Source organism: Corvus cornix, chromosome 7 (assembly GCF_000738735.6).
Source record: "Corvus cornix cornix isolate S_Up_H32 chromosome 7, ASM73873v5, whole genome shotgun sequence".
Classification (NCBI taxonomy): domain Eukaryota; kingdom Metazoa; phylum Chordata; class Aves; order Passeriformes; family Corvidae; genus Corvus; species Corvus cornix.
In genome coordinates this window covers 7,181,133-7,205,169 of record NC_046337.1, presented here as the reverse complement: position 1 = coordinate 7,205,169, position 24,037 = coordinate 7,181,133, and the positions used below count along the sequence as shown (strand labels likewise).

The following is a 24,037-nucleotide window of genomic DNA, read 5'->3' as shown; positions in this document are numbered from 1 at the left end:
AGGGCATTGCTTCAAGTGAAGTATAACTGCAGAACACTATTGGGTAAAAACAACAAAATTGCTATGAGAATTAAATATAGATCAACAAAATCAATACTTAATTGTATAACTCAAGGTCTTCCATTTCAGCTCTGATCTCTAATAGAAGACAAAAAGTATGTTCCCTTTTGTTTTTTTAGTTATTGCTCATAACTTTATTGTGAAGGGAAACAATTTTCTAGATTTTTACTTTTTAAAAATTGCTTGTTACTTTGTCTGCATATGCTCAGGGTAAACTTGATCCCAGGAGCCACTATTCCTTATTTTAAATTTCCAATTTAGGCATCCTCTAAGTCCTGTAACTGCTTTGTATATATGACACACCGGGTCTAAGTGGGATACGCTGTTGCAGCATTACACAGGCTCATACATAACCCGTTTAGTGGGACAACTTTAACATGTTCACAGCTTGTTGTGGAGCAGGTGCAAGGAGATACAGGGCAGTTTTCTGACCAGAGATGTACTGGTCTAATCAGAAGTGACTTCTCACTGAATTCTGTGGTGTCACATGACAGTTTGCAGTAGAAGGTGCCACGTGAAAAGGGCTGGGCTTGAGCTGCCAGGCAGCGGCTGTCTGTCACCCAGCCAGGACAGAATGCCATGCAGGCTCTCTGTGGAAAGCGAACAATCTCCAGATCTCATTTAACATCAAGTGAACAAGTAACGCTCAGCAGTGAAAACAGCTGTACAGCCACATCCAGGAAACTACAAAGGTGAAAGCTGTAACTGGGTGACCTCTACTGCATTACAGCTGGGCTAAAAATGTGATGTTTGAACTTCTTTCTCTTTAAAGCATAAGTTTAAATAATAGGATTAGCCTTGCTCTCCACTGTACATTGTCAGAAGTTTCATCTATTTTCTGGACTGACAGTAAAATAATTTTTGAAATAATGAATCATTTTTCTTTTTTCTACTTAAGCAGAAATCCCAAAATTATTTTGCTGTAGCAGACAATGGCATTCTCAGAGACATACCATCAGATTTCCATGACAAACAATAAGTGCCAGTTTATTTTTTGGGAAAAAATGCATTGCTAGGAAGCATTTTTAAGTTAATTGGTCTGTTCAGCAGTTAATAGGAAAGCCAGCTATACATAGGTATGTATCATCCCCTGATAGCATTATGGCTAATGCAACAATGACAACATAGTCAAAGTTTACCTACTGTATTTCAGAGTACAAAAATCTACAAATATATTTTAGTATCACAAGGAAAGCATTTCTCATGATCCTGAATTGTAACTAAATTACCTCAGAGGAAAAAAAGCAGATTAGCACAAACTGTGTACGACTCATAGCAGCAGATCTGGACAAAACAGCTATTGCCTAATGAACAGGTGGCTGGGAAGTTGAGACTTATGTTGTCTGTAGCTTGAGTTCTTGTGTGGTTTAGGAGATAAAAGACAGTTTAGTGAATTGGGCCTTATGCTTTCAAAAGCATAATTTTCATAAAATGACGAGGTGACTCAGTACATTCAGCATTCTGATGCCAAGATTAACATCCTCATACATGAATATTTCCTTGACATGACAAGACTGTTTGACCTGATTAGCTTTATACCAACCCTCTTTGAACTTCTGCATAATTTAATAAACCAAGATGTTGAGGTCTGAGTTCCCAGGCTTTTTGCCTTCTGTTCAGGTATGAACTGAATGGCACAAAAGTGGTTGTTTTCTCATAGTGCCTCAGAATGGCCAATGGCTGCATCAACTCTGCATGGACAAAGTTTATTTAAAAAGGAATAAGAAAATACAATTCTAAGTGGCAATACCTTGGAAAATGATAACAGTGCTGGTGCTCAGCCAAGTGTGTTGAGGGGATGTATTAAAAAGAAAAGCAATTAAACACCAGTACTTTCTCCAGAAGGCAAAGCACAGCCTCATTCTCTTCACATTGGTAGAATCACCAATTTTGCTTCTCACAGAGGGAATCTACCCACTAAAAGCAATGCTTAGTGCAATCAGAAGCTCACCACAAGGCATTAAGGAAGAAATATCCACGGTGAGAAAGGAAGCTGTTACTCAATTGAACCTGATGGGCTGAAAATGAACAGGAGATGTATAGGATTCACTTTACTTCTCTTCTTGAGATCCTTTTAGCTTTACTTGTAGAGGGACTTAAATAGCAAAATTTTTCTGATTTTCTAGTGATTGAAAAAAATCATACTGAAAGGTAAGATTGGTGACAAAGTTATTGAACTTGGCTTAACCATTTGAAGGTCAATACTCTTCTTTGGCAGAATTATATGAAGGGTTATTTTGCCAGTGGTACTGGAACTATGCAGTCCTAAATAACTTCACTGTTTCAGTCTTCATCAGACTGTATTTCACCTCACAGAATTTAAATATATAGAGGTTTGTCCTACTGAATGAAAGTAGTTACCCTTACCTTGATGAAAGTATGGCTGATTGTTTCAATAAGGAAGGGGTTTTATACAAAAAAGGGGCTACAATTTTATCCTAGACTAGAGGTTTGAAGGATTTTTTTTTTTTTTGGGATAGCTACACAGAACTGAATCAAGGAAGGAAAAAAAGTATAGTTTGAATATTTTTTTAAGATCCAGTACCAAATGTAGTTCTTAATGAGACAGATTCCATCTCCCATTTGATTAAAGTGAAAAAATCCTCTCAAACTCGGTAAATGCAGGATTGTACTCATAAAACATATAATCTCACAGACATTTTCAGTAATCAGAGTAATTTTTTCTGTATGGCTGAACTATTCTCAGACTTCTGCTCCTGAGTATTAGCTGTGTTCTTACCTGTCTTCAGCTTCCACCTTTGGCTTTTTTGAATAAGACAATATATTTTGGTAGTTACAAAGACTTATCCCTCTCCCTCTTGTGATGCCTCAGTTCCTGGCCTGTACTGTCTGTGTGTCAGTCACCCGGAATACTGGAATTGGGAAAATGGAATTGCACTCCAAGAATGTAATGTATTGTATCGTAAAAGGTAATTGGAAGTGGGTAATGATCTTCCTCACTAGTAGTCCTGTCTTTTGTGTCCTGGAATAGACTCATAGCCTGTGACCATCCAGCTGGCCTGTGGATAAAAAGACAGAAGCAATAGAAAGAGAATCATGGAATAACAGAACTGTTTAGGTTGGAAAAGACCTTTAAGATCATCGAGTCCAACCACCAAAGAAGCAAGATTATATGGCAGGATCAAGAGCAAATCAGCAGTATGACAAAACCACGTGGAAATAATTCTCCTAGCTATGAAGACTGGCATATTTATGCATTAAGAGGGCTGTGCTGTCTGGGGGAGAGTTCAATGAGCATGAATCTCTGCTGGGAGACCTGCAGAGGAAGGAAAGGGAATATCCCTTCTTGCAAGTCCTCAAAATGATTCAGAGAGGTAGCTTAAACAAAGGAGTGAGTTCCACAGCAAATAGGGCTTTTTTATTTTTAGCCTCTGAGGAGGAAGGAAATTTGGGAAGAGACAATCTTCCCAGACCCATCAGTTCCCCTTTGTGTGACTGCAACACTCGCTGCTGCAGAGGGAGCCTTCATGTCCATGGTGCACACACATCAGAACTGAAGCTCTTCCAAGCTTTCAACAGGAATATAGAGGTCAAAATTTTAAAATTTGGAAACAGGGACTTCTTCATTGTTAAAAAATTCTGAATTAGCTTGCTTAAACCCCAGTCAAACAATATAGTTTATTTTAGGAGCCTGAAGCTGACATTTCCCTTTCCACTACAGAGTTTAATCAACTCTCTACATAGCAGAGATTTTACCAATAATGATTCTAACCAAAACCCACTGCCCTTTCTTTCCCCTTCTGTGACACCTGGCCTCTGAAAGGCACTAATGAAACCCACTAGATGTGCCCTCCTCTGCACCTTCCCTAAGCGAGGATTAGGGGCTGGGGCTGGGCAGCTCTGTACTGCTAAGTGCTCCTGGAGGAGCAGGGGTAAAGGGTAGAGCCCAGGTTGCCTTCCCAGTAAATATGGAGCAGCCTGAACCATGTGCGTACTGTTTTCTGACTCTGTGCAATGAGACTAGAGAAGTTCCTTTGTAATCAGAGGAAACTGGGACAGGATAGATGCAAATAATGATGCTGGTTACATGACTGTGCTTGCCACCTCTCCAGCTGACATTATGAGCTGCAAAGTTTTCAGCTCTGATTCAAGCAAAGCATGAATTGCAGATGGAAACCTATGTTTTAAGTTCATCTGCTATCAAATCCAACATAACAGTACAGTTATTTACATGAACTTTCTAAATTTATGCAAACAATTTAGCTCTGCTGTAGGGCAGAGTATTTCAGGGACAGCAGCACAACATGCACAAAATCCAAGACAGTTTCAGGCATAGGCTGCAAAACCAAATTAAAGTAGAAGGATAAATCCTCTCTTGCAATTTTTAGTTCATTTCAGTACAGCAAGTTGTATCAATAAAAAGCCCGTAGTATAAGTCAGCTAGAAAAGAAATGCTATGAAGGATGTTCCATTTTATGTTGTTTGAATCTGATTAGTGATTAGTCCTGGCAGCTAAACCACATGGGAACAGTAATCAAGGTTTCTCTACTGCGGTTCTGTAACAACTGGAAAACACTGTTGGCTCATGTCCTATTCCATGATGGGATATTAACCTAAAATCTAATTAATATATGAATGAATTACGTTTCTAGAAACATACTATATTATAATCAATTTTAAGTGAGTTCCTAACAGGGGATAAGATGAAGAAAAAGCTGCAGAATTACCAGAGGCTGATAAATTCTGTTTACTGTGACTGATGATTTTTATGGAGGATAATTTTACAATCCATCAAACTTTTGTCAGTTCAAGAATCATGCTGCCAAACGTATGCAGTAAATTAATTTTTAAATTTACATATTTATTAAAAGTCTTATTGAAAACAGCAGGAAGTAAGCCTTGTTTGAATAACAAAATAACTTGTTATTCTACTGGAAAGAAAACAAAAAAACCCCAACCTTCTATTAAGATGATTTTATAGCAAGGCAATAATTATAAACAACTACATGAATTAGTTAACCAAACACTGTAGTAAATAGCCAACCCAAAATTAATCAAGAGTTTAGAAAACCTGTTGGAACATAATCAAATAAAAAATGCAATTTGAAAGCTAAGAAATTCATGGCTGAGTTTCAGATGTGCTGGAGGACAGGTTTTCTAACCCAGGCCTGTTGGCTGGAGCTCCTGGATTCCTGGGGAAACCACAGGGAGATGCAGGTGTCTGCCTGTGGCTGGAGGGGCAGAGGAGGAAGGGATGTCAGCAGTGTTCCCATGCACGTGCCCACTGGGATGTGGGATCTTTGTTCCCTTCCCTGCAGTTTTCTTTGGCTACTCCTGACACTGGGGCCAGCCATTCACACTCTTAAAACACCTACTTTGTGTGTGCAAAGTGCACACTGGGTACGTGCAGGGAATAGGCAATTCATGTCCTAAACACTGACGGCAGGCAATAGTCCTTTTATTAACTCAAAAACAAACATTGTTTCTCTATTATTAAGAGAATTAAGAATTAGAATTATTATAAATAAGAATTTAGAATTAAGCAGAGCAATGCTGGGCACCGAGATGACCACTGCTGGAGATGCAGATGAAAGCTCCTACAGCCAGGAGATTTATTAGTGTTGAACTTGACTCCTCACTGAATTAAAGCAGTGATATCCATTTTGATTAACATGCATATCATCTGGCCGTGATCCGAGGGGAATTTTAGTTAATTTATGAATTTAGATGTGTTTGCTTCATCTTTTAGAAACATCTACATCTGTTTCTGGTCATGAGAAGCTCTATCCTACTTTGTGGCTCAGCCAGGCATACAAAATGTCTCCCACTGGGAGCTGGCAGGAGGCATTAGTGCTTGCAAACTCTCTGTGAGGGGTACAGCCTCGAAGGAGAAAACTCAAGGACAAGGGCTGGACAGACCTTTGCCTTTCCACCTTCAGCTTCCCTGGGTACCAGCAAAGTTCAGGTTAAGCATCTAACAGGACCTGAAAGGGTGGTAACTGCTTGTGCTGAGCCCATCTGGGCTGTAAAAGGCCCTTCCTAGGCTGTGAGGTGGTATTTTGGCAAGGCTTTCGAGGCTTTTTCAGAGAAAGGAGGCACAGTGAAAATATATATTGCGAACCCTGGTTCTGTGGGGTCTGACCCCCCTGTCTGGCTGTGAGAAAATCTTTGTTGGGAATGATTGAAGAAGGAATTTGGTGTGAAGAACCAGCATAGGCTCCTGCTCCCACAGTGGGCTTCCTGCAGGGGCAGAATAACGGAGTATTTTTTTGTGTTGATTTTGCTGCAATTTGTGTATAAAAAGAGACATGTGTGAAGTGACAGCTGCCACATGACTGGATTTGTTGGACAAATGCTTTAGGAGACTTATTGACCTTAGCAATGCAGAAGTGTTACTGCAGTACCAATGCTGCAAAAGTCAGTGAAATACTGGTGATACAGAATGTGTTCCTATGCCTAAACCACAGATTATAATATTGTTAATATACTAGGCCACTAGGAGGACTAAAATACAACTGGAATTCATGCAGACACACTGTACAGCTAATACACACTCACTTTTTGAAGCCCAAAGACAATACAAACAGAAAATCTGGATGAAAATACACAATAAAGCAGTTGCCAGACCCTACTAGTGAATGAATAATTTGAAAAAATGTTGCTGAAAATGAACAGGCATGTAATATTTATTGGAATACAAAAACAAAAATTCTTTTAAGTGTTGTTTTCTTAAATATCTTAGATTATTCAGGATTCAAATACTCCTAACAATGGAATAAAAATTTCCTCCATGCACAGACATGGTTAGGAGCCCTGTATGGACAGCAGGACTGCTGAAGGTGGCCGAGTTCTGCCCATGCAAAACTCTTTGCAGGATCAGGGTGTGAATTTGCTTCTGACATTTCAAAAATTCCTCATCAGAGGAGTGATGTGTTTATGGTTAGCCTTTCTAATGCAAGATCCCATCTTGAGCAAGAATGCTTGATGAGAATATTAAGTGATAATGATTATTTGCTTAGTGCTGCTGTGGGGCCTTCAAAGCTCTCAAAGCAGCCTGCTAACAGTACTAGATTAAAGCCCAAATGCAGCTGGAAGGTATTATTTATATTCTTTATTTAAAAAATGGGGAATTTAATAGGAAGAGAGGTTTAGCAATTTGGACATTCAACCAGAACATCATCCCTATCTCCACAGTCCTGCACTCGTCTGCTACGCTTTTTGTCAGTATTTGAATATTTTTTTTATTTGCAGGCAAAAATTTCTCCATGGAAAGACGGAGGCTTACTGTTCTCACTAGGGAGCATCTGAAATACTCTTCAACATACAGGACCTGGCATTTAATCCACTGAACATGGTAGTTAATCAAATGTTTTGCACTGACTTTAGTAGAGTTTGGATCAGACTCTTGATGCATTAGAGAAATAAATTATTTAACTTACTGAGTTCCCCTAGAAACAAAATATTGAGCTGCAAACAAAGCTAACAAACACCAAATGGGATGCCATCTGCTGCAATGAACAGAACATGACCAGTTCCCCCCATGCTTGAGATTTCTCCAAAATACAATTTGAAATACGTTTGTTAAACTCCCAACTGTCTCACCGAATTGGCACAGCACAGGTTAGCAAATGCTAATGCCACCAGCAGCAGCAAGGCAGGCTCTGATGTATCAATTGGAGTCACTGATGATTTCATTCCTATTGGACTGCCCTGTGTAAACTCCCAGGGTTTTGGGCTGTCCAGAGCCTATGGAACCCATGGAGATGCCTGTCTTCATGCCCTGTATCCTAGGGCCAATGGACACTGAGTGCTTTCTCCCCCCAAGTAAATATGAATGGTAATTATCCATGTAATGCTGCACTCATAAATCTGGATTTTTCTATCCTCTGATATCCAGACTCCATGCCTACTGGAGAAACAGGATATGGAGGCAAAAGTTCTGCTTCCCACAGATATCTCCCCCAGGAATGGCACGAGATATCTGAAATCCCAAGTCCGGAGAATTCCTTGCTTTGTAGGGAAGTTTTTGGCTGTGGAGGAGAGAGAGTGGGCTCCCCAGCACTTTCACAGGAACAGGAGAACAGCGCTGAGCTAAATGCAGAGCGTGTGACGCCTGTGGGTGACATCAGTGCCAGCCTCCTTTCTGCTTCCCAAGCACACTAACTGGGCAGCCAGGCAGCTTTTATGTAATGGGAGGGAGAAACCCAGCAGGATTGGCCTTGTAGAACAAGACAAGAAAATAAATGTCTTCATACCTAAATTTCCTGCCCAGCCAGACACTTCATCTTCTTGGATCACCACGACAAGTGATGGAACCACCACAAACAGAACCTCCAAAGACAATTTAGTCTTTAGCAGTCAGCCAGGAAGGCTCCAGCCCTCACAGGACACAGCTTCTGGGTGGTGGCTGCTGTCCTTGGCTTGCTCTGTTGCCCCTGTTTTCAACACCATGCTACTAATGATGTCATAACACAGCTCCCATATTTTCACAATGGATTTATTTGTAGAAATGCTGTATTAGAGATGTCGACCTCTCTGTACCCTGGCTTGCCACAGTGGTTCTAGGAAACATTAAAAGATAGGAAGATGTTCCTATAATAGTGATAGTAAAAATATTCTGTAAAATGATACAAATTAAAGTTTAAGCTTTTTCCAGTTGCTCATACACTAATGTTAACGAAAATGCAATAAAGAAATGGATTTAAAAATATGAAGAATTTCATTATGGTATGATTTTAATGGGAACACAGTAGGACCAGATTAAAAATGCACAGTGTTTGAGTATTTGGCCTTCCTTTTAATCTGGGGGAAATGTCTGCTGACGTTCCATGTCATTGCCCACAGAGCCAATGTACAGAAGCAGCATGCTACAGACCAAAATTCTGCCAGTCAGAGGGAGACTAAACCAATTTTCAAGCATCTATATAAACTCCGTGATTTTCACACGATCCAAATAATGTGAATTGGTCAGAGACATCAGCAAAAGCTACAGATTTGTAGCACTTTTGAAAACTGGGCAGCTAAAGTGTCTAAATATCCATTTGGGCACAGCCATTAAGAAAAGAAACTTGAAAAAAACCTGACCTTTATTTTTACTGATTAGAGGCCATAAACAAGTCTCCTCTTAGGTATGCAGAGCGAAATAATTATTGCAAGAGCAATCAGGAAGGATGTATTGTCTGCTTTGCTACTTCTGCTCCTCAGTTTCAGGCATTGTCTGAATATCTTTTACATTTCAAATCTGCTTTTCATCTTATTATATGTGTTACCAACAAGCTTCCTAATCTGGTAATTTTTTTTTGTTAGAAGAAATATAGACTATTTCTGCATAGTTAGCATTTCAATTTTATAATCCACAGCAACACACCCTGTTCATATTTAATTCCTTCATTTCCACCCACTTCTGCTTCTCTCTTCATCCTCCCAAACCCATCTGAGGCCTTGTTTTACAGTTTGCTTTACAGAGCACTCAGTAACCCATAGGATATGTGCATATGTAATAGGATGTCAGAAAAATCACTTTAAAGTGTTTGACTGGCAATTTTTCAGATAATAATCACTCGGGGTTTGATTTGCTGAGAATAACACTAGACTAGCTAAGGGAAGTTCTTCAGGCTACAATTTTTTACAGTATGTAAAATTTTTAGTGACCTCTATTAATGAGGAAGAAAAGAATGGAGAAATTGAGAGAAGGTGGCACTAATGGGAGCAGAGCCATCAGGCTGTGTCTCAGTCATTGATGGATTGATGAGCAGCTCAGTCTGGGAGGACTCTGACATGTGCTATGAAAACTTATGTCACTCTTCTTAGCCTTTGTGAAAGATAATTACACATTTAAATTACGTAACTACATCTTAAGAGCTTCCCAAAGTTCCCTGTGTCACTTATTGCTGCTGAATCTGCTAAACACCATGTTTGTTTCTCCTATCAAATACAAACATTACTTTTTATTAAATTAATATGAATGCTGCAAAAGCCTGAAATTCATGTATTGGGGCCTAAAAATACAGTAAGACATAAAATACTATGCTTTGGGACTAGCTATGAAGTAGAATGTTTTAATTTGCAAAAATATTTGCCAATATTTTTCCTAAGGTTTTAGAGAATCTGTGTGTCATACTGCACAAACTCTAGCATAACTTCTCATTTCAGTGAAAGGCAAATCACTTTTGGGAGAGGAGAACAGCTAGTGGAACAAACTATAAACACCAACAAATTATTTAAATGTTTTTGTCAATATTTGACACAAAATTTGCCTTCTTTTCAAAGACCATGTTGGTTAGGATATTATTGTCATGTGCATATGGAAAGAAAAAGCATCCACTTAAAAATAGAAATAATTTGCTAATGTATTCTCAGTATATTGCCATAATTCCTGCTACCATCAGCTGTGTAACTTACTCCTCATGTATTCTCCTTGGTACAGAACTCTCACACTAGAAGATCAGTCATTTCCCACCCTTCTCTGCATGATGCTTTGAGTGCTTTATGCAAAACATATCGCTGTTATAGACGGGGAAGGCAAGTTTCAGCTGGAAAAACAATTCACAAAAATATTACAGCATTATTCATCTCGTTTAACTCTGATAATCACATTCTTCTCTTGGAGTCAAAATATTTTCCAGCTTCAGAAAACAAGCAGCTCACTGAATACACCTCTGTGCCCTACTGCTCATATCTTGATTGAGCAATCCAATGTTTATTGGATCCAATCTACATTTTAGCGTTTTCTTTTATTACTAATATCATTTCTGCCATTACAACAATTACACTATCTCACATGCTTACTAATATTTATCATTTTTTGCTGTTAATGTGCCCTGAATTCCATTTTGGCCCACAGTATTACTATAATATTCCAATTCGACAGCGAGAGAAATGAAACCTGCAGCTTTTATTTCCAAAGATGGGGGACTGAAGAGTGCCTGGTTACAAATGGCAGAAACATGAGTGCACTTTGGGCCGTGCTGCAAATCACATCAGCTCCATCTGTCAAACCTCTGAAAAACAGCCCAGAACATTTTCCACTTGGGGAAATCACTAGCAAATGATACTTTTATTCCATATGTACTTTTGGTTCCTATTAGACTAAAGGATCTTCCTACTTACATCTAACAGCCCCTGTGCCTATTAAATCCACATGTAATCTCCAGTTATAAAGGCAAATAGACATTGGAGTGCTGGGGATGTGTCTGCAGCGAGCAAGGGGGTCAAGGGTCTTACCCACACCTGACTTACTGCAGCTACTCAGCCCTGCTGAGAAATGACCTGGGGTACCCAAGCCACCAGAGCGGAGCTAGCGCTGTGCTGGGGCAGGCTCCCTGTACATGAGCTCTGCACAGCTCTGCACAGCTCTGTGCTGCTCTGCACAGCTCTGCACACCTCTGTGCTGCTCTGCACAGCTGTGTGATGCTCTGGGCTGCTCTGGGCTGCTCTGGGCACTTGCGCATGAGCACTTTTGGGCCGACCCTCAGGGGCTCCAGCAAATGAACTGCAGGGCCTTTTGCGACATCTGGGCCAGTGTGTAACGTGATAGTGCAGCTCCCACATGCTGAAAAAACAAGCTTCTCTCCATAATTTGAAATTACTTGCTGAGACAGTGGGATATGAGGTTTCTGCTCCAGTGATCAAGTTTTTCCACTCAGAAAGGGCAAAGTTCTCCCCTCCTTACAGCGCCAAAGGGGTTCTGTGAGCGCAACGCTCCAGCTGTGGCCACAGGACATCTTAGTGTGCTGCTTTAAATCAGACAAGCCCAGACATCTGCATGTGGCACTTGACAAGCCATGCAGGCACAGTTCACTCGGTGCTGGGAGCGACTGGGGCGTTTAGCACTCGGTGACACTGTGCCAGAGGCACTGCAACTGCACCTACATGCTCAGCCACGCCTGAGGTCCTTGGCTTTCCTGCTTTCCACCTCCTCCATGTCTTCTCTCAGACTCACATCCAAACCATTCTCCTGCTAGCCTTGCACACCATGTGTTTTAAATGCCACACAGCCTGCTCTACTATGCCAAAGACTTTCTGTCCCTCACTGATACCCAAATACTCTTAAAACTATGTGCTAAAAGATATTTGAGTTAAAATGTCGCCACCTACCCATCCCCATAAATACACTAACCAAACATAAAATAGCCTTTATACCAGCTGGAGGGCTAGTCAGAATGGGGTTTGGTGGCACAGTACAGAAACTACTGAGGCCATTAATGCTAGAAGCAGAACTGCTTCAGCAGATAACAGCTTCCGGGTTTTCTTTAGGGTTATGTTTTCCCTAAAAACGTCCCTTGCATACCATTAAAAAGTTGTTTTCTCCGGTGTACATTGCGTTCCAAATGTTGTTCTGTCTTTTAAAAAGTCAAGAAAGTTATGGAGAATGCTATCATCCTCCTTGCTGAGGCACTCTCCATTGCATAATTTTTTACTGAAACTCTCAGCAGCATAAGAAACCTCAGCAGTTTCACCTAGAAGGCACAGGGAGAGAAATGAGTCTCTGTATAACTGCAGCTTTTTACTGTTGCCAAGCCAGTTCCCCAGGCTGGCTGTAAGGATGTTCTTCCACACCACACAACATTTCTCTTAAGTGATGTGTGTCAAGTGAGACTTTGGTCCCAGAAGACTGCCTAGCTAGGCTTCAAATTGCTTGTTTTGCTGTCTCTTCACTTCACTTTTTGGGGGCAACTTTGATGGCAAGGTATTAGAAACAATAAAGACCTCATTGGGAATATAAGGCTTGGAAGCAGATCTTAGAATGTGAACTTGTCCTATGGAGGGGAAAGAACATGCAGATACAAGTGATTTGTTGATGTCTGCAGATGTCTTAGCCTATTTCTAATTTTGCGTTTCCCCACATGAGCTGAATCAGACTTTAGGCTAGAAAAAATATGTTAAATTCTGTATTATTCCCAAGGGTGGTATGGTCAAATCTGTTTTCTTATCAGACCATGCTCCTGTGGTTTTTGTCATGTTGTCAAATACTCCTATAGAATTCCCCTGATATCAGACATGGGTCTTACATCAACTTGGGCAATTACTCAGACAGTCCCTGCTTTGATGGCACAAGTATTGCATCACTCACGTGAGGATCAAACCCCTTTGATTACACAGAAAGCAAGTCTTGCAGCCCCAAGCCTGTCAGCAGGAAAATCCTATTGAGGCAATTGTGACAAATGGAAATGTGCAGCTCAAAGATCCCCACGAGGCCACGCTCAGGGATCACATGGTGGTGCTGAGTATTAATATCACCAAATGCTTACATTACTAGATCACCTCCCTAAACATATGCAATGATTTGTTATATTCAGTCCTTACTTGAAAGAAAAGCAATGATCTTAAAATGCCAGAGATGGGTGAATGAGACTGCAGGCTTATTCTCCATCTACAGATTGTACAATGGCAGTTTCTTCCTTAATATCCTAGGTTCATCATGGCTAGGAAAGCAAACAAAACTGATTCACTCCCTACCTCATCATCTTCCTCTCTCTTAAGCCTGGCAAGAAAAAGAGCAAAGAGAAGGTGAGGTTTCTGTGCTTGATATGCAGTAAACTGAATTATACAATTAGTGCACTGAAACCTACTGTCACCTAATTTCTGCATTTGATCCAGCCCATTAGATGCTTTCTCTTATTGACAGGGGACCTCTTCTACTTTCTGTTACTTTCTAGTATAATAATTTCTAAGAGCTGCTTCAAACTCTCTATTTGCAGTAACGCACCCACTGTACAAAACAAGCTAAGACTGAGGGCATCAGGAGCATTTGCTGTTCTCTACTGGTTGTAACATGACATAGGTGTTGCTGTCACCAATTTACAGACAGCCAAACAGATCTTGCTGGCCCAGCAACTGGCCAAATATCACCCAGTGCTGCCCCAGCTGCAAGTACTCCTATTATTATGAAAGTAAAAGCAAAGTAATTATTTAGTGCTCACCGGAGAGCGCACCGAAATGTGGTTTCACTCTCCCAAATACAGATGGTAGCTGCAACAGCTGATTTTTAGTAGTTCCCCACAGACAAAAGTTTGGGGCAATGTTCATGTTTTTAAATTTGAATTGAAAGTTTGGTATTAAGGATAAGGAAGCTGCTGGTCAGGGGAAAGGAAGAAAGTAGTTCCACAGGGCAATACCTTCTTTCCACTTTAAAGTCTTAGGATACAGCTTTTCCCAAGTGCTAATTGGACCAAAATCATTATCTTAGGCTTTTCCACACATGAAAAGCAGAATCCCTCCCTAAGATTATTTGATATAATATGAAAATAATTAATTCTTTGTGAAAGCAGAGCGCACATGATCTCCCCAGAACTAGTTCAGATACTTAAATACAGAGAATCTTTTTAGAGAGAGACTTAATTTAAGACCGAAGAGCTTCTCTCTTTCAGAGAGAACAAGGCACCTTCAGAAAGGGTCTCAGAGAACCCAAATCAGGCACACAAACTTTTCTGGAACACTCTCCAAGATCTGCCTACAGAGGTGAACAGTGCAAAGTACCCAAAGTACCCAAAGTACTGCTGCCAGTTCATACCCTAGCTCAAGTCTTACTGACCTCTGTAGGAGATGAGATGCAAGAAGCAGCAGCTCAGGCCTTTCTTTATTTTCCCCTCACTCTTGTTTAGTGTAGCCTGCAGAGGTGTCTGGGCTGCTCTAAGTGATGCTGTAATTCAGCCAGGCTGGAACACCCTCTCTAGTATCATCTTAATGCTCAGAGATCCTTGAGGATGGCAAATGTTGTGCAATTACCAGACTTAGTCTTGTTTCTAGTCCTTTTGTGGGTGCTCTCCTCTGCTAATAGGAGGCTTGCAAGCACAACAAGTCAATCATACAGCATTAACTCCCAATCAGCTTACTCAGCTGTAAAATCCTTGAGTTTATCTGGGAATGCCGCCAGGTCAGTCCTATTTGTAAGTGCAGTCTAAACAGCAGCAAAATGTCTAATTTTTCCTTGGCCTGTATTTGCCAGCAATCTGTAATGCCTACTTGAATTTCCAGACACAGGGATTTGATCTCATTCATGGATCATCTGTTCCACACATACAAACTCCACCATGGTGGGTGCAGCCATAACTTCACACTGCACAGAGAAGACTCTTTCATTAAATGAGTCTCCCAGTTCAATGCCCATGAAGTCAGCAAGGTAACTGTGCCAGAAATGTCAGATTTCTTATGTATCTCATCACAACTGGGGGAAAACAAGAGGGAAGTAGAAGCTTCTGATGGGTTCCAACCCCTTCCATAAGGGATCTTTTCTTTAAAGTGCTCAAGTCATGCTTTGAAACACAAGTAAGCCTTGATGGTGACGCCAATTGAGTAATAGGGACAAAAGAGAGCAAGAAGGGCTGTATGACAGAGTAGAATATGTGACGGTTGGTTAATGACAGAGAAGTAAACATTTTTAATAACTCTTTAGCACTATAAAGATGATTTAGTAATAAAATCTTTGACCAACTCAGCTACTTCTCCAAATGGTTCCTGGTCAATTATAAAATATGTTAATAAACAATAGGGTTGAGGAAGGGAAATTCATCTTGTTTTCTGAATTCTTGTAAGAAAAGAATCACTTGAGCTTTTAAAGTCTAAACAGTAAATTAACTGATGAAATGTGAAATAATTCTTTCATTGCATTAACGTGGTAACAATCAGGACGTTGGCAAAGGGCTCAGGGCACTCCCAGTGTCTGCTGCAAGGAACAGGAACAGCTGTTTAATGCAGGGCTCAGTGAAGTTTCACTGACATTGCGTGTCCCATGGGCTGGATGCACTGGATTTTGGATCAGGTGCTGCATATATTTTATTAGATCAGAGAAGTTACTGTTCAAATAAAAATAATTCACTTGATACATGTAAAAATGAATGTTTCTTGTTGTGAAAATCCTACATGAGGAAAATACACCAAAGCTGTTAATTTAAGTGAAAGTTTTCTGCTAACGATTCAATGCATTTTATTCCTTTCTTTGAAATTGTGATTTGCTTTCCTTGCCCAAGGTTCTGCAGTGTGCCAAGGGATGACATAATTTCAGAATATGTTTTTCAGGTCAAAATAAAAGTAACGTAAAATTGGTCTTAGTGCTAAGAGAATTTAACCAGGATGCTGTTTAAGGCTGTAACAATAAGTATTTTTCCTTTCAATGTCTAAAAGCCCTTTTTGAGTCCTCAAACTGTCCCTGCAGTGTTCCTTTATCACAGTAATTGCCCATCAGTTGTTTCTCCTCTGAAACTCCTGTATAGTACTTTTTTGCTGATGAAACTTGCTATGTATAAACTTTGGAGGTAATGCTGGTGAATGCGTTGGTTGGGAAGGAGACAATCAAATGATAGGTCTGGGCTAAGAGAGTTTCCTGACTGTCTCATTAGAGCCCCCAGTCTGAACCACTGCCATCCTGGAGCTGCACAGCCCAATTTAATTGGGCTCAGAGACTGTCACAGCACACTTGCTCTCCAGACAAGCACTGTAAACTCATTTTGCCCATCACAACATTTTTCTGACACGCATCTTTTGTTTGCTTTTTGAAAGGCTTGATGAACACCACTTGGGAATTAAATTCAAAGCCTGTACGATTTCCTCTTTCAAAATGCCAAATATTCTGCATGAAAGCTGCATTAATCCCCCCTCAAAATTTATCCTTTTTTTTAAGATTTGTTGGCCGTAAGTCGTTCCCCTTCTGGTGTTCCCTCTTTTTGTGGGTAATGTCGCAGATCACACAGCTCTAATTTAAACAGACTGTGGATCTTCTTGGGTTGGTGTTGCAGTGAACCGTGGCCAACACCACAGTCAGCCGGATCAAGTGGACCAAAAGGTCCATTGGTTTGATGCCTCCACAGCCCAAAAGCCTTGAAGTCACAGGCAGCACCCAAAAGGCTGTGCAAAATATGTAGATCTGTGCCTTACCATTGGCCACTTCTCCTCTCCCCTTATTTCTCATATTTGGTTGTCTTTCCAGAGAGTTCTATGTTCCTCAGTAGTTGATTGGCCCTTGCTACTCCTCCCCACCCACTCCTTCTCCCATTTGCCACAATTCCTTCTCCCCACCTTTGTAGCACCCCCTAACTGAGGTGTTATTGGTTACCGCATGTTCCCCACGCCCACTCTGTAGGGCTATAAAACCCCATGTCGCTCCCATCTTCTTGGCTTCTCCGTGGTGTTCCTGTGTTCTTCAATAAACCCTCTCCCCCACAAAGAAGTTCCTCTGCTTCTTTCCTGCCTCCTTTGCCATGGGTGGGCAAGGCAAACCCCACCAGGAGCTTCGCCTGCCCTCCTGCACTGTGATCGGCCCCGTCCTCCCCTTTGGGGCAGGCAGGAGATTGCCCGGTGCTCGGGGCAGCGTGCTAGCCAGCAACAGCACCGAGGCAGCTTGGACAAACTACAGCTCAGAAAAATCTGCTGTGCTGGTTCAAACAAGGAGTTCAGGGAAACCTGCTTTTCATGGTTACTTCCTCTCATTTGTCATTCTGAAAAGTTTAATGCTAATAGGCAAATCTCTAGTGCTTTATTGAGCCTTCGCTGTGCAGGGAGAGGCAATGCTGTTTGGAAAGCTATTTCAGATCCTTAAAAAGCAAGCTCAAGAGCTCCCCAGCATAATGCATGAAAAATGCTGGTGCTGGCTGAGATACACCTGGTGCCCTTTAGTTTAAGGATGGAGTTTTACAGGATCCTAAGGCCAGTTCAGTGGGCTTTGTTTAGGTTTTGAGGCTGATCAGGCGCATTGCAGAGATGTCATTCACAAGGAACACATGAAAAGAATTAATTAAAAGTAGATGCAACTCTGAGTCACTTTTCTAGACTGGAACCAAATCTAATTTCTCTGTTAATAGCAAAAGATCTTGGCCTTCAGAAGGCAGAACTGATTTTTATGTATTTTTTTATATACATATATATATATATATATATGCACACATATATAATTCGTCTCCTACACATAATTAAACTATGAATGCCTGGATGTTCAAGATGAGGAATTAAGTGGATGCTCAAATTATTTTCCTGCACTTACCCTTTTTAACACCCTTCTGCTGCCTTCTTTCCTTTTTTTTTTTTCCCAACTATGAAGCCAGATTATTTAAAATTGTTCCTTCTAATATGACCCACAAATATTAAAATTGAATCCTATTCCGGGTACTAATGAAATTGGGTTGATTGGGAAATGAGGCAATATATTTCAGGATTTTTCTTTTGAAGTTTGTGGTCAATTTAATATTCAGTTAAGCAGGACTTTGATGCCAGCAGAGTTGGAATAAACAGGGCCACTGCCATTTTGCTCTTCATATTCCTTCTGCATATTTGGCCCAGATTCCAGAAAGCTCCAAGACTCTAACTTTGGTTAGAGTTCATCACCTCTGATGTTACAAGGCACAGCCATTTCCTGAAACTGAAAACTGGGGTCTGGGAAGAGATAAAAATTCTTTTTCATTTATGCACTACACCAGTACATTACAAACCAGCAGCTCATTCCTTATTTTCTGCTGCCACCTTTGTTTATAGTGTAACAATCCCAAAATGTGCTGACTGCTACACACAGAAACAAAAGAGCTGTGTCTAAGAAGAAGATCTGGGGAAACAGACAGAACACGGAAGCAAAATGATTACACTGGATCATGACTGGATGTCTCTACTTTCAAACAAATTGGCTTGTTAGATCAAAGGAGAGAGGGAAAGAAGTGAGAAATGATGAGAGGAGAAGGCATGAGAACAGAGGAGGAAAACAACAAGTTGAAAAGGTCCTCTTCAGGGTTGCTGAGGCTGTGTGATGTCAGGTTCAATACTTTCAGAGACAGAAAAGAAAGTGGATTCACATGAAGTACGAGGAGAAAACAAATTTGTTTCAGTTTAGCATCAAGGTCAACCCATCAGATCAGGACTGATCTTCATCAAAATAATGTTTAAAACCATCAAATCTGGAATTCCAGAGCCAACACCAATATTTCAAAAGAGATCAGAAGATAGGTGATTTCCATAGTGTAATTTCATTTAAATTTTCAGGAATACTTCTTCAGAGTTTTAAGTCATTTAATACATGTTGTTCTATATAAACTATCTAATTATATGCGAAGGAACAGCCTTAAAAGATAAATTTGGTGTTTTCTTGCTAGCTTTAAATTTCAGCTTCTCACTAATGGTGGAGTACAAGTGCTAGCCTGTCTCTACTTGTCAATTTTGGAAGTCTAATTCTATGACAGGTGAGCATTCAAATGTAACATTCTGTTCTAAAAATATTCAGATCTTTGCTCTTCTGCAGGTCCTGTTGTTTTTTTCAAGTCTGCCTGGTTTTAGTAATCAATCAACACACTGAGGAAAAAAACCAAAAAGCAAGCAAAAATAATAATGAACAAAATGAGAAGTAATATAAAAATTACAGTAACTCACACTTGGGCTCTCCTTGCCCTTGCTGTCTTTACTGGAAGCTCCGCTCAGCTGCTCAATTAAACTGTAATGTGTTAATTGTTCAGGTCCATCTTCTCCAAAATGGCCATAGAGACTGTGTTGGTATAAATCCAAAATCGACATTGGGTTCCCCAAAAACGACCTTCTATGACTTTGTTTTTCCTGCACAGCTGCAAGAGATGTAACAAATAATATCATTATGGCAGTCTACATAGATTTTAATGTAATTTTACAATTTTAGATGTATTTCAAGTGTTTTTTAAGATATCTGAACTTCAGTGCAATAGAAACATTAAAAATACAAGCTTCTAATTCTCCAATGCATATACAGGGAACTGTTCATACTTAACATACAAGTTGGAGGAGATGGTAAGAGACATACAGAATTAATTTTCTTTCTTTTCAAATTATAGACAAGATGGTTAATTTGGGGAATCATCCTACTTAATTATTTGCAGTAAGGTTTTGTTCTTCTCCTTTAACAGACCTACATGGCAGATGTGCTAAGTTCCTTTAGCCTTTCAGTTTGACTGTACTTGATAGTTCTCTCCTTTTCACTATATTTTTAGTTAATGAATGTAACAGCATAAAAAATACACGAGGTATTACACCACTAAGAGAGTGGGGCTTGTTTTAAATCCTGCTGTTGCACAACAACATTAGGAATAAAGCCCCAGTTTCCAAAGTCCAAGGCTGAAAACTCATTCAGAAGAACAAAATAAAAAGGAATTTTCTGCGGCTCCACGAAAGCACACAGGAGGCAGAGATGTTTATGTGAACATTAAGCTCCTTTCCTCATACTTCTTGTTACACAAACTTCAACTCTGCCTTGTAACCTACAGCCTTAAGAGAGTATCTGCCTTCAACAGAATCACATCAGGGTAGAACTCAATTTATGAGATTGAAATCAAAACACTTCCATGGCTGAAGAGAAGGATCTGGAATATTTGGCGTATTCCCTCTTACTCTACTGACCTTCTCGTAACATTGGGCAATGAACTGGGAGTCTCATGCTAAGCCCATTAAATTAACAAAGGTCTTATCATTGACTTTTAATAGCCTTTGCGTTGGGCACTCAGTCTTTCTGTTCCCTGCTCATAAATGGAAAACGAAAATCACTACAACATTATAATTGTGCAACCAGTGAGTTCGGGGACTCAGCTAATAAATGTAATTATCTATTCATATAAAAATATTCTCTGTGGATTGGTTTGCTGGAGTCCCTTCCCCAGCCTCATGTGGATGTTTTGAGGTTATATCACTTGTGTGCATAAAGACACTGAGACCTTTGAACACAGAACGGGATAAAGCATGGTTGTTAATACGATGTGAGAACTGCATTTAGAGAGCACAGAACAGAAATCCTGACTATGAGGAATGACCACAGCAGAAATACTTTTTTTGTGTTATAATCTTCTATTTGTCTCCATCACAATTATGTATTTTATTCTCTTACTGGCTAAAAAGTGAGGCACATACACAAAATTAATGAATCTCTATGTAAAATGGTCACCTCAAGTCATTAGATATCATTAAACTTGGAATCTGCTGCCATTTAAAGCAACTGGTAACACATGATAAATCCTTTTTTTTTTTTTTGCAAATTGTGATCAATACAGGAAAGAAAAAAGCTTATTTACCTCTTTAAAAAATCCCATTTATTTCATTGAAATATGGTTTGTAAAAAGCAAAATCTGTAAAAAGAAGTGTTTATGGGCTGACTAAAATGACTTGCAATATTTTCTACAGATTAAACCCACAAAGCTGCAGCAGTAATGTAAATAAATGGCCCTAGCTTCCTATTCTGCTCTCTCCCATGGAACAACAAGCAATGGATTAGCTCTGAAAATGCCAAATGTAAGAGCCCGATGCCCAGCAGACACTGAAGAGCACAGCATCCAGCCACCCGTGGTGTTTTCCCTGCCATCGTCACTGCGGTGATGATGCTGCAGGTGCTGATCTCTGCCAGGTCAGGCTTGGGGCTGCACAGGGGATCAGCTCTCAGGGTGGTGCCAAGACCTTGCACTGGCCTTTGCACTCACCAGAATTTTCCGCCTGCAGGAGGGGATCCATGGGCTGCAAGGACAAGGACAGAGCTGCCCTCCCCTTGCTGCTCCCAGGGCACACATCTGCACTGGAAGGTGGCTCAAAGCACAGCAGGCTGGTGGTCAAGAAAAGCCAGCAATTTTCTGGGTTATTAAACACACAGAAAACTATTATCTCAAGAACGTCACTTAATGTATTTTTATCTACTGGAATTCAGTAAATTCTGAATTGCCATCAATTCTCACTAAAAACTTTGGTACTTGAAAGCTGCAATATATACACAGAGGAAAATGAGAGACAATTCACTGTGGCACCATAACCAACATCACCTTGATACAGAGGTTGGGAAACTGTGGCCTTGATGGCTGCATTATTTCAACTGGCTGTATAATTAAAAAGAAAAAAAAAAGAAAACCATATTTATCGTCAACTTTCAATTTTGTAATAATGTAATTATTTTTATTTGCACTGCAGAGAGTTAAGAATGTACAAGTTAAGCCCCTCTGAGGAAAAACTTTGGAAGAGGGGGAAAAGCATATACACATAATAAAAAGCAAAAGGTAATAAAAAGCTAATAGAGAATTAGACTGAAGAAAGATTTGGGGTTAGAAAGTGAAAACCAGACAGAAAGTTCAATGAAGGACACCATCTGCTGCTGAGTCAGTGTGAGGATGAGGGACATACATCTTTATGAACAAATTTTCAATTACCTTGTCTGTTGTTCTTTGTTAGCTCCACAAGAGTCTCCTCTGCAGTTCTGAAATAACTGGTTTCATACTCTGGCTCTGGCTCACTGTCAGTGCTGCTCGCTGAGTACGTGCACACCCTTAGAGCTGTGTCCTGCACAAAGAGGGGTATGGCAGCAAGTCAGATAATGCAAATCAAAATAATGCAGAAGATAATATTAGGAGTAGCACATTTTATATACTTCATGCAGTATAAATGGGTAGTTCAACTGGGAAATCTGCATTACCAGTCTAACTCCTTCAAGTAAGCAACCATCAGTCTGACATGGGGGAAATAACACATTCTTGTCCTGGTAAGTCCCCTGAGACAGTCTGGCAGAAACAATCCTGACTTTAACTTTTCAAAATTTTTTCCCACTGTAACACTGTTTTTGATTCTACCAACATTTTCAGATAATTTTATCCACCAAGTTCAATTTTAGAAGTTCTTAAGTATATTTAATACAGTCTATTTGTAACATGCAAAATTATCACACCACAAATGGCTTGCTGCAAGCAATTCTAGAGACAGTTAGGATGGCCAGTAGACAATACACCATTTCTACACCAGTAAATCCTAATTGTTTCCTGAATTCATGTCACTTGTCCTGGTGTTTATATTACAGTACTGGAGAGCCTTTAGTTCCCAGCTGATTCCTTTGCAAGTTCTTTCCAGGAAGCAATATTATTGATTTTCTTCTGGGAATAAAGAGGAACACTGACAGCTCTGGACAGCTTCTAATCATGGAAGGCCTGAAGGCTCAAACTATTCAGGAGCAGCAGCTCAGTACAATAAACCCCACAAACCAGGTAGGGGGAAGCTAAGCCTGTTACTGCTCGGGTAATGGCATGTAGAAATACAACCTACTACCCCTATCCCAATTGTCTATCAGTGGCTCAAATGAGGTTTTAATTCTGTTTCTCTAAAACGGATATTAATTTCCCCATCTTTCCATCCATGCTGCAGTTTCTAACCGATGCAGGAGGACATCCCTTTGTTAGGAATCACACACTTGTGGAGAGGGAACCAGAGCTGAGGATACCTGCATGCAGCCAGGTATGCCCAGCATTAGAGATTGCAAGCCAGCTGTAGTCCCAAAACCCCACAGAAGCATGTTACAAGAGTATTGTCCTGTTCACAATACTTCCATAGCACATCTCTCAAACTCTCATACTACACAGCCATACAGACAAGGAACCTAGGCCTGGGGAAAAAAAGAATCTGAACTTCACTAAAAGCAACAAATGAGATCAACTTGCTAGAAGAGAAGAATGTGTTTTTCTTTTCTAAAAATGCCTTTGAGGATTTTTAATTAAAACATGTTTATAAGCAGGAGGACAAAGAACCTTTAGGTGCTGTATTATTATTACTGGTAAATAATGAGATAGCAAATGAAGGGTAAGGAAGTAAATGTAGCTGTTAGATTGTTAGTTACTCTTTTCACCATATTAAAAACACTGGCCATTTCTGATACCTCTACACTGGCCACAATACCCATCTCATTTAAGAGATGCCACCTCTTAACTTATACCTTTGTTTTAGTAGTTTTCTTGGGGGTCCACTCCGGAAGAGCTTTTCTATTTTCTACAGTCTCTTTGGTGTGTTCTAATGAGGCAGAGGTCACAGAACTTGCTTCTTGTTCACTTTGCTTTGCAAGGTTAATTATTCCTGAATTAAGAGAGACATTATTTAAATTCTAGGTCTCATCAGCATCTTCATGATAGCGTGTCAATTATAATTCAGTAAAAATTGGGGGCAAATTGTGATACTTCCATTACGTCAAATAATATTTTACTGCTCAAAGGAACAATTTACTAACTTACTGGAATAGTTCTAACTAAAGTGGCAGAATTTCATCCAAATCCTTTTCCAGTTAACAAGA

General features: G+C 40.1%; 1 protein-coding gene across 9 annotated transcripts in view; it reads right to left on the bottom strand.

Moving 5' to 3' along the window:
* The window catches only part of NCKAP5 (NCK associated protein 5), a 379,062-nt gene that overhangs the window by 6,078 nt on the left and 348,947 nt on the right, over positions 1–24,037 (bottom strand). For 8 of the 9 annotated variants that reach the window (XM_019290553.3, XM_019290551.3, XM_019290552.3 and 5 more), the window contains 3 exons: positions 23,687–23,823; positions 22,140–22,269; positions 19,366–19,553 (listed from right to left, as the gene is read on the bottom strand). In XM_019290553.3, coding sequence (XP_019146098.2) covers positions 19,366–19,553; positions 22,140–22,269; positions 23,687–23,823 — 455 coding nt within the window. The remainder of the gene's footprint in view (positions 1–19,365; positions 19,554–22,139; positions 22,270–23,686; positions 23,824–24,037) is intronic. The other variant, XM_010407130.4, reaches the window with a different exon arrangement.